Source organism: Buteo buteo, chromosome 2 (genome assembly GCF_964188355.1).
Source record: "Buteo buteo chromosome 2, bButBut1.hap1.1, whole genome shotgun sequence".
NCBI classification, from domain to species: Eukaryota; Metazoa; Chordata; class Aves; order Accipitriformes; family Accipitridae; genus Buteo; species Buteo buteo.
The window spans coordinates 46507808-46519220 of NC_134172.1; the positions used below are offsets into that span (position 1 = coordinate 46507808).

Consider the following 11413-nt stretch of genomic DNA (forward strand, 5'->3'; position numbering starts at 1 on the left):
GCCATCCAAAAAAGGATAGTTAAGTGGTACTCTTCATTTCAACACTTCTGGCACTCATTTTGGTAGTACTATGCCATATGCCACTGGATCAAGAAGTATACCGGATATCAGGAGAAAACGGCGTGACAAGCACCAGGGTGTTGCGCCACTGACAGCTTAAGCAAAGCAAGTAGGAAATAACAAGAGCCTGGGTATGAAGATACCTGTCTGGAGAACCCAGGCAGCAGCAGGGAACATGAGGTCTCAGTGTTTTGTGTAATTAGACTAACAGTTAAACTTACAAGACAAGATGAACAACCTAGCTTTCAAAAAATAATGATGAAGACCTGAAAAGCTAATGGTCTCTGAACTTTTTAAGCAGGCAATGTTGAGTTGGAGAAAATGGGATGCATTACCCCTGTATTTGACCCCCAGTGCAACCACAACTGAAACTGTACACAGTTCTGGTGTCCACATGTGAAGAAAAACATTGAAATACCAAATAATAATCAGAACTATCATAAATTATTAAAATTACTCAGAGATCTGACTTGCAGCAAGAAAACTCCATTGTTCTAGATACTCCAAATACAGACAAAAGATAACCTAGCCTGCCCAGAAAGACTGCACACAGAAATTAAATTTGATACGAGGTATCTTCAGTCTCATGCACAAGCAACATAACCAGATTCAGTGAAAAGTCAAAGGCTGACATGTATTCAGAACAACAGGCAATTTTTTAAGTAGTGATTAAAGGTGGGCAAATTGTTCCCATAGCTATGGTAAAGAATCCTCTATCGCTGGAAGATAAATTCTCAGATAGATACCCAAAGAGAAACACAAGTCTAGATGTAACAGAAACCATGACAAATTCTATGCCTTGTGCTACACAACTGGGTAGTTAAGGACCTACGTTCTTCAACTTTAAATTACCTACTAATTAAATACCATCTTCAAAAGAGAATGCAGTAGCATTTAGACAGCGTTTACTGAAACATTTTTATATGCAACAGTTAAATACTAAGCAAACTTTGCCTCCCTGGATTAGGTTCCAAAAAGTAATCAAACATCTCAGTAAGATATCCACAAAAGCCTACAAGATCTAAAGCACAATACCGAGATACTTGAAAATAAAGTTGTGGAAGTGTATTAGGACCAAAGAAACAAACTCAGCATTTTCAGTTGATCCAAATTTAATACTTTTTGGTTTCATCATTCATTATAATATATATTTAACAAATACAATTTTACATTAAAAACCACTAGTTATGGCAATTTTAGCATCCTTTTCACTTAGAAGGTTCAGCCTTTTAAATACATCATAAAGAACAAAGCAAGAGTATTAGGAGAAGCTAAAGCCCAAATACATTCTTCTTATTAAACAACTGTTTTTAAATATAAAATGACTGGGGAAATCTTTTGAATACTTTTCTTACACACTCATAAAAAGACTCCAGGCACATTACTTAGTTTAACAACCTACTGTCACTTCTCCTACGTGAACAAAATCCATATTCATGAACTGGTGGGTTTTTTTAAATGAGCCAGCAAGTGCATGTGTGCTCCCTTGAACCACATTTATCATCGTGATGCCAAGCACAGAAATCACCATTCAAAAAGCTAGCAGCAAAACGAGCTAGTAATAACAAAACCCAGATAAGGGTAAGTGCTTCAGTGTTAGTGCCAACTGCCACTTCTTTTCACTGTCTGAAAGTGTGACATCTGGGTGAAAGGAAGACCACGCTCTATTTTGCCTGTCACTTCATTCCCTCTGGTACAAGACTGCTGCTCAGCTCTGAATTGCACTTGCAAATCCCAAATATACGCCCTGAGTGAAAACGCCCGAGTCTCATTTGTTTTAAACAGATTTTTTCTACCTTACCATCAAGCATCTTATGCATTAGATTGTTACGCATCATATGCATTTATCCTCTGCATAGGCATAAGCAGCCCTGACACCATGGGACACAAGCAGCTGAGGAACAAAGAACTTTGGTTACCTGCCTGGGGACAAGAGAAATATCCACAGCAGTTCTCCAACCAGAATGCACATCTCCACACTGCAAACCAATTCCTTAACCACAAGACCATCTTTTCAATTTCAGCCTGAGATTCAAAGTTGTCTTTTTCCAAATGTTTCTTGTAAGCATCACTGAAGGGCAGAGAATGATGGATTTCTCAGCCTCCCTCTTACCCTGTAAAAATTCTCTCTCTGACTCCACTGTTTGAACGGCCTTCTCCATTATCCCAACAGAGCTAGTTTAGAGGCAACAGCAAAAGCTATTGAAAGTAAATCAACCAGTTCATGATTAAACCGGTTAAGTTTAATCAACCATTAATGAAACAAAGACAAAGTGCATGTTAAGTGAAAGTTCTAATTTTTCCACAAAGAAATTAGGGATATACTTTTAAAGATATTACCTTTTTTTTTTTTTCACTTTTTTGTTTTGTTTACTTTTTTTTAAGTGAGCATTAATGACACTACAGGGAAAGTTTCAACACAAAAAGTGAAAGAAGGAGAGGAAAAAAAAAAAGAAAGCTTACATTTGCATGTAATTATTTCTGCTACATAGATTTCAGGATTAAGAAAAAAAGATTAGTGCCTTAATCCAAAACAGAACTTATTAATAACTGATTTTTTGACATTTTAAATTCCAAGTTTATTTTAAACTGATGACAGACATCTTAATTTCAGTAATGTAATATATGCGACTCCTGAGTGTTCAGCACAGAAAATATCCTATTCATTTGTTCAACAGAAATAAAACATGTTGGTTTTAAGTAGTTTTCTCCCTTTCCACATTGGATCTACTACAAACAGAATCTACATGTGAAGGGACAACAGTTTCTAGTAAAATCTCTTTTGCAACTAAAATCTTTAGTAGAATGTTAGCCCAATATTATCAAAATGCCTTGAAAATTTAAAGTTTCCACAACTCCTAACAAATTATAATCAAGGTTCCAAAATTTAAGGAGCAGATTTCCAACAACAGGAGAAAGAGAGAGGGTTGCATCTCCAGCTCCTTAAAATGGAGTTGCCCCCTTCCCAACCACTGCAAATAAGTCCTGGAAGGTATTAAAACACTACACAAAGCCCTGTATAGATATGCCAGAAACACACTAAGACAAAAAAAGATAGGCAGTGGAGGAGTTGGCATTTATCTGATTCTAGTAAGAACACAACAAATTCCCATTTCGGCAAACGTCACAAACATTAAATAAGCACATGGTTATTTTCTCCTTCTCAGATACCATCTACTGTTAGAATCCTGACAGTATGGTTTATTCTGTATTAAAAAACACAGTTTATTTCTCTAGGACAGACTTCCCTCCCAGCAGCTATATTGGTATACTTACAGAACTACAGTCATATAGTTTGTTCAGTAACCATCTACTCATTTTTTACACTGGAAGACGACCACAATTCATTGCTAGAACAACTTGACTGGTACCATTGAAGAATTATGCAACTACTAGAGGTGTTAACTACCCCAAAGCTCCCCAAGCAGATATGTCGATCCCAAAATTCTGCAAAAGATGGACTAGCAAGAGGTCACAATCGCTTTCTCCAGAATATATATAAAATAAAATACAAAAAAAAGTTACATGCAGATTTTTGTAGGTGCTATAGCACAAAACAGCATTGACATAATTTGTCAACATACTGAGAAAACGACCCTCCTGTAACACCTACGGTCAGAGCAGCACAACCTCTGGCGGTATCCTAGCTGCTGTTTGGGACACTGGAAGCAAGGAAGGGTCTTTCTGTGGTGGCAGCAGTCAGACTGCAACTGTCCTCTGCAACTAGACAAGTAAAGGGACCACACCACAGCATTGTGAAGCCCAGTAAAGAGACTGAGTGCAAAAAAATCCCCAAATTGCCCCAAAGTACACTTTTTGTTGACATACAAGGAAGGCAGCTAATCCCCAAAAGAAGTCTAGCGGTGCCCAAGCACAAGAAGTACATCGGGCATGATTCATGCAGACTGGTAACACAATGTATTTCTCAACTGAGAGAGTAAACAGGAACAGGCCAAAGTAATGCTTTAGAAAACACCTGGGCTACAAAACAATTTACACAGAGCAGTTCAGCTCAGAAAAGCAACAACAACGTCCATCAGCTGGGGCTCCATTTGTTGTTGTTACAAATCCAAATTTAAGCCCCAGCCCAAATGCAGCTGATCCAGGGGCTTATACATGCTTGCAGGACAAAACCCTGCAAGTACAAGTATTAAAAACACTTCAAAGGGAAAAGTGAGGAGGGGGAGGCAACCACATGTGAATTTCACACTACCTTGGGCAAATGGAGTTTTAAGACTTTTTACAACGTTTTACCAATCTATTCAAAAACAGGATGATAATGCCACAGGCAATAAGTATTTCATTAATATCAATTTAATTCATGCAAAATAGGTTTTGCATGACATGAGATGATTCTACAGAGATATATTTGTCCATCAAACCCATACAACTCCCATTTAAAATACAAGCTACTACCCTCCCATACACACAAGAACAAGTAAATCCCAACAGAAATGCTTTGTAACAGTACTTCAATTCTGAGAACATAATTACTTGTAATTTCATAGTAAAGACAGTCAGATGCCCCAATGTCTCAGGCCAAACACAAGTGTTCTCGTGTCAAAGCGTCTGTGTGTTAGATTAAGTTCTGTTCTCTGCATTCATACCTGTGTAACTCCACAGAAAGTTACAGACTTCAGTGGAGACACTCTAGATGCCCAGGCCCCTTGATACCTTTATCACACAACAAACTGCCTCAAAGCAACCAAACAATAAACAGCATTTCTTTCTGCTTGTTATAAAGGTGAAGAACCACCTCACTCATTTCCAGATCAGGTCGTGCTTGACCTGCTAGAGCAGAACAAACAGATTTCTTCAGTAATAAACAACAAACTCTCAGAAATTCTTAAACTAAGGACTAATGCAGCTCTCCAGATTGACTGAATTTGAGGCCTTCAATTACTTCAGTTAATGCTTATAAATGCAGTGTTATGCTTCAGTATTCATACTCAGTTGCCTTAACCAAAATAAGACTACCTTACATACACCTGTTAAAGGACAACTGATAAAAAAAGTGACACTAGTTTATTATAATTCAAATTACAATAATTTCTTTAGACTTGTAGAGGCTACCCTGCACAGTAAGTGTTGGATAACCTAGGAAACCCTTTCAACTTCAACACCACGTGGCATAGCTAACATTAAATACATTTAAATTATTTAGGCTAATGGATAAGGAGCTTTAAAGAAGAACATTCCAAATCCATGATCACTGAACTCTGCCAGTTTTTGCTTTATTTTTCCATTTTATTTATATTCACGCCATCTGGCTGTATTGATTATGCAGTTAAACAATCTTGTGTTTTTTCAGATAAAGTAAATTCAAAACTAATTTGTATGATTGTTCAGCAACACATACACTCTTGGTTAATTTGCAGGTGCCAGCTATGAAGTCACTTACCAACTCTTATAGACTGAGCTCTAATTCACAGAAAACACACTCCATAACAAATATTCAGAAGGCTAGACAGACAACCACACTTGAACCCATGGATCACTACTCATTTATTCGACGTTATGTAAGAAGACCAACTTTTGTAAGCCTCAAGTTTCAACTCTTCTGTTTAGAAATTGTATCAGATTCCCCACCCCAAAAAACAGATACATACATGGACAGAACAGAATAAGCAAACAAACTAAAAAAGTTACTTGGCCTAAAAGCTCAGTGTCATCATAAACCGCTTGCTCAACAGCCAAATTTATGGAAAATAAAACTGGTAATTGACAAAGCATGATAAAGCAGCATTAAAAAAAGACTGCTAAAAATAAACAGACATTAATTTCCACGTGTTATAGTAGAATTATTTAATTGACATTTATCTTTTTCCCATGATGTTTTCAGATAAAAGTTTCTTGGACATACACAGATTATACATGCTATTTCAAGCTGTCAGCCTTATCAAAGATTTAATCTGATCCCAAATACAACAAACGGGCACTTCTAGACCCAAAGATTTATAAGCAATGACCTGTATTTTGTAATTTCATCAGATTACATGAAAACGACCCTTAAAATCACTCAGAGTAAAAAGAGTTACCATTTCTACAAAAAGAGATGGAGGTGTCAGGGGGAAAAAAATGGGGTAGGGTGGGCTCTTAATTTTCAGTCATGCATTTTAGTCCTACATTTTAGGTATCAAAATGTGTTTATTTGGTTTTTAAACAAAACTACGGGAGGACTGCATAGATCAACATATACAAGTCTAATGTGAATCTAGCACAGAACTGCAGTCACCAAGTGACAGTACAGGGCCTTCCCTACGTCTACGTTGAAGCAGTCTAGTTTTATGGAGATGAGTGTGTATCCAAATCATACCAGACATTATCACTCACAGCTGGTGCACCTATGTATGCCTTCCAGTGTATGGAATTAGACCAGCTCCTGAAACTTTTCAGGAAGTACTGCTACAGTACTCCTACCACTGATTTAGCCCCACACCAGTCAGCATCATAGCATCATTGGCATTTGTGCAATTTAACTCTGTCACTTATAAATGCTTTAAAATTACTGTCAGAACATCAAGGTCCCAGCCATTCCCATGTCCTTACTGCTTGGGCTCGCTTAATATAAGCAACAGCAGGTTTTGGTAGGTTTGGGGTTTTTTTGGTTTTTAAAGGTTCATGCAGAGGTTTGTAACTAGTCCTGTAAATGTCCTCCTCTTCAAAACCATCACTGTGATGCCTTACATTTAAAAGTCAAGCTTCAGATAGATACTCATCTTCATCCATCCACTGAGAGAACAAAGTTTAATAACGGAAAGTAAAACACTAATAAGAAATCTTCTCTCTTGATTTCAAAAGATCCCAATACAGCATTATTAATTCCACAGTCTGGCTTCGACTCTGTAAGAAATTTTGCCCTGAGACACTAGATTCAAAACCAGACCTTCCTTGGGACTCCCACAGATGCACGTCAGCCGGTCCACACCCAACAAATTGCAGGACCGGGGCCTGTCACCGTATCAACACAAATTACGACTTGTCTAACAGGAAGGACATAGCAGCAGAGGAGATCTTACTGAACACACAGGTAACTGTTTCCGCTGTCCCACCCCGCAGCAAGAAAATAATAGCCATGATAATCACACGCATGGCGTTCTCCCCATTTCTTTTGGGAGCATCTCACCCAGTTCTTCATTCTTCAGTCATCCAAGGTAACTTCACAGAAGAAGGAGACTAGCCCGACAGAAACGCAGCCTAAAGACGGAAGGCTGCCGGGAGAACTGCATGTGCAGCCCGAGTCCTCCCCTGCCCCCGCCCGCACCTGCGGCGGGGGCGCTGGGGGCCGCCGCTCCGGCCGCCCTGCCCTGCGCCCCCCGGCTCGACACCGGGCCGCCCGCCCCGTCCTTACGCCCGACTGCTCCTTCGCTTGGGAAAACGGACAAGCAACGCAAAACGAAGGGAAGCGGGCGCGGGGGCGAAGGGAGCCTGGCCTCGGGCAGGGCCGGCGGCACAGCCCGGCCTACCTGCCCGCGGCGGCCGGGGAGGGGTCGTGTCGGGGCGGCGGCGCCAGCTGCCCGGACACCATCTTGGGGGCGGCCGGGGGCGAGGAGCGGCGCCCGCTGGGGGAGGACGCGGCCCCGCAGCGCCGCCGGGGGCCGGCCCGGCGGTTTACCTGCTCTGCCAGCCTTGCAGAAGGTTGGTGTATTTGCTGAGCGTCCCTTCCAGCACCGGCTCCCGCCGCCTGCCGCTGCCACCGGGCGCCTGCGCGCCCCCCGGGCTGGCCGCCGCCGAGCCGGGGCTGCTGCCGCCGCCGCCGGCCCCCCCCCCGCCTCCGTCCAGCCTCCCCGCGGCCGCCGCCCGGCCCGGCAGCCCGCGGCTGGCGGAGGAGGACGAGGGCGACGAGCCCGCCGACGTGGGGCGGCTGCTGCTGCGGCTGCTGCTGTTGCTGCCGCCGCCCTCGCTCGCCGCCGCTGCCGCCTTCTCCATGGGGGCCCCGCGGCGCAGGCTGCGAGCCCGCTCCGGCCGCGGCTGCCGCCCGTGCCCGGCAAAGCCCTGACTCACAGGCGGCGCGGAGAGGGGGCGGCGCCCGCAGGAGAAGGGGCCGGGCCGCGCCGGGCGAGGGAACCGCCGCGCCGCCTCCCCGCGAGGCGCCGAGGGGAGTTGGCGGCGCTCGGTGCCCCGCGGTCCGCCGGGCTCCCTCCCGCCGGCCCCTGGGCCGCCCCCTGGGCCTGCCCGAGCCGGGGGCCGGGGCGCTGCCGCGGCGGCGGCGGGAGCCGGGCGGCAGGCCCCTGCGCGCGGGCGGGTGCCACGCACACGGGCGGCGAGGGGGGAAAGGCGCGACCCGCAGGCGGAGCGGCCGGCGCGGCGAGGCGGCCCACGGGCCTGAGACACGCCCGCGCGTGCCGTGCGAGGCAGAGGGGTGACCCCGGAGGAAACGGGGCCCGGCGCGCGGGGCGGAGGTGCGGAGCCACACAGGCGCCCGGGCTGATGGGGCGGGGAGGGTGCCCCGCGTCCGCAGTGCCAGGCCCTCCTGCCTGGGGCAGGGAGAGGGGGGAGCCCGGCACGCGGGGCCCGGCAGGCACCCGCCCCCACCCCCGGCAGGCCTGGCACGCACACGCGTGGGGAGCAAGGAACGCAGCGGCTGCGTGCAGGGTGTGCTCGCAGAAACGCCACCGGAGAGGAGGATGCCCGGGCTACGAAGCGTATGAGTGGTGCTCGCAAAAGCTGTGCCCACCAGAGCGCAAAGCGTAGCGCCGGGGAGGGGGTTTCTCGGCACAGGCTGATGCACTCCACTGCCCGTTACCACAGAGCGTGACACCAAGGAGACGACTGTCCGTGACACGGTACACCGGCAGCACAGAGCGGTGCCTGCGCTCGGTAAGAATCAAGAGGTGGGTGGGTGGCGTGCCCAGCAGTCAGGAGCACAACAGTCGTGCCCAACACACAGCACGTGCTGCTGCACGGAATGTGTACCGGCATACCGTATCGGTCATGTCATTCATCCAGACTTTGCAAAAAATAGGATTCTGGGTTATGTCACCCACCCTGAAAACATTCCGTGTACCGGCATACCGTATCGGTCATGTCATTCATCCAGACTTTGCAAAAAATAGGATTCTGGGTTATGTCACCCACCCTGAAAACATTCCGTGTACCGGCATACCGTATCGGTCATGTCATTCATCCAGACTTTGCAAAAAATAGGATTCTGGGTTATGTCACCCACCCTGAAAACATTCCGTGTACCGGCATACCGTATCGGTCATGTCATTCATCCAGACTTTGCAAAAAATAGGATGATTCTGGGTTACGTCACCCACCCTGACCCAACCTCAAGATCACTGTAAAAAACTAAGCAGATCCTTGTACAGTCAACTCGGTACAAAGCTGTGCGGTTACATACCCTCAGATCACTTCTGTGGCCATCCTTGCTGCGTTAGTGAAGCGCCCCAGTTTTGTTACAGTACGTGTCTTCACAGCATACCAGAGATGTGGTTATTCTTGTCATTTTCTAACTGGAGACCTGAAATACAGAGATGCTCAGAGAGTCCATGACAAAATACGAACTGAGCTTAGCTCCTGTGCTTTCAACCCTGTGGAAAGTTTTACAGTCCTGTCTACCAGAGATTTTTTGAGTGTACCGAGTGTCCTGTGCCCCCTGCGTTCTGCACCTCAGAAGATACTCAAACCATCTGAATCCATCTGCAGTTAGAGGTCTCCATTCCCCATATAAATCAGCATAGAGAGGAGAGCTCCTAACTTAGATTCTCCCAGTTTTCTCTCTGGAAAATCCTACCATATGTGTTGTGGTTGGGTAGCTGAAATGTTGGGCAACCTGATCCTGAATTTTGGGTGGTTAAACTTCTCATGTTGTAGCTAAATACTGAGGCACTGCAGTCTGGAAAATTGAATTTTAATTTAGTATTTCATTGGTGGAACATTTAATGCACATCTCTTGCGGTACAGACGAAGATTATGAACTCAGTTATTTGTTAAGACAAAATATTTTAGAGTAACTACTTTTCCAAGTCAGAGCTATTTCTTAAGATGTTCCTGTAAAATTCCCCAATCATTGTTTACTGTGGAAAGAAACTCTGTGACTACAACCCGAAAATCCTCATTCTTAGGCTCAACTCCACTACTTCTGATGACCACAGTTTTCAGAAGGCATTGGAATGAACAAGGCATGCTCCTTCAGGAAGCTCAGACCCTGCTCGCTGGTGATAAGGATAAGACCCTTTCATTTCTCCTCATAATCAGTTACAATTCCAGAACAGTGGAATAAAATGCTTTAATGAAATGAGTGTAATCACATCAGCCACTGCAACACATTATCTATGTATGTTCTACATTATAGGTAATGAATGTAATTTTTTCTGCCTTCCACAGAGTTTATTGGAAGAGAATTATGTCAGGAAAGAAGCCGCCTTACACAGGTATAGAGAAGCTTCTCCATACCATTCTATACAATAAAACTCAAGTAAGTGGTGTGCTCATCAGGGTGTTTCTGAAATTAAAAGGACAACAGGCTGTAAGGACATTATGTCTCCAGGAGAATTTTGCAAAATCCCAAAACGTTCTTCACTGCTGCTAGAAGGATCACTGTGATGTGATAACATAGGAAGTCCTCTTACAGGTTATAAAATAGTGAGTAGATAGGAAGCAAAACATAGGAATAAATGGCTATTTTTCAAATAGAGGGAAACCACTACTCTGAGTTGGGATCTATGTTATTCAGTGTCTACTTAAATCAGAATCCCTTCATTTGCTCATAGTTAAAACTAGAATCAAGTGCAAAAAATAGTAGAAGGATCTCACAGTAGTGACTAAATCACTGAAAAAATGGCAACTGAAATTTAATGTTGCTAAAAACCAAAGTAAAGCACATGGAGAGAAAATAGCATTTACTATGTACACATAAAGATGATCTATAAATTAGCTATAGCTTCTTAGGAAAGAGATCTTCGAGTCATTTTAAGTAGTCCTCTGAAAACCCCATCTCCATTGTTCAAGGGTAATCAAGCAAACACCTGTGATGAGCTCATAAGGAAAACAGAAGTAACAGCATGCTGCTATATAAATCTATAGTACAGCCAGTGTCTGTATAGTCTGCATTTATAATATGCCTTCAAAAAGGACAGAGTAAAAAGAGAAGAGGCATAAACCCCAGCTTTTCTATGAGGAGAGAGCTAACCGAACATGGTTTTCAGTTGGAAGAGACAACCAGTGTACAAGACGGTATTCAGGTTAATGGGAATGATTCTTCACTCTCATGAAACAAGAACTGTGCGGCAGCTGGTTTAAAACACGCACAACACTTTTTCTCATGATTTGTACTTGTAAAACTCCTTGTTATGAGATGCGTTTGGATGCCAAATGTCTAGAAAGATTAAAACAGCAGATGGTTTTG

At 44.3% G+C, this 11413-nt stretch overlaps 1 protein-coding gene across 2 annotated transcripts in view; it reads right to left on the reverse strand.

Annotated features, from left to right (window-relative positions):
• OSBPL10 (oxysterol binding protein like 10) overlaps nt 1–8318 on the reverse strand; it is a 127113-nt gene extending 118795 nt beyond the window's left edge. Inside the window, exon 1 of one of the 2 annotated variants that reach the window (XM_075053105.1) lies at nt 7676–8318. In XM_075053105.1, coding sequence (XP_074909206.1) covers nt 7676–7989 — 314 coding nt within the window. In that variant the 5' untranslated portion in view covers nt 7990–8318. The remainder of the gene's footprint in view (nt 1–7675) is intronic. The other variant, XM_075053098.1, reaches the window with a different exon arrangement.
• Between the last annotated feature and the right edge of the window lie 3095 nt (nt 8319–11413).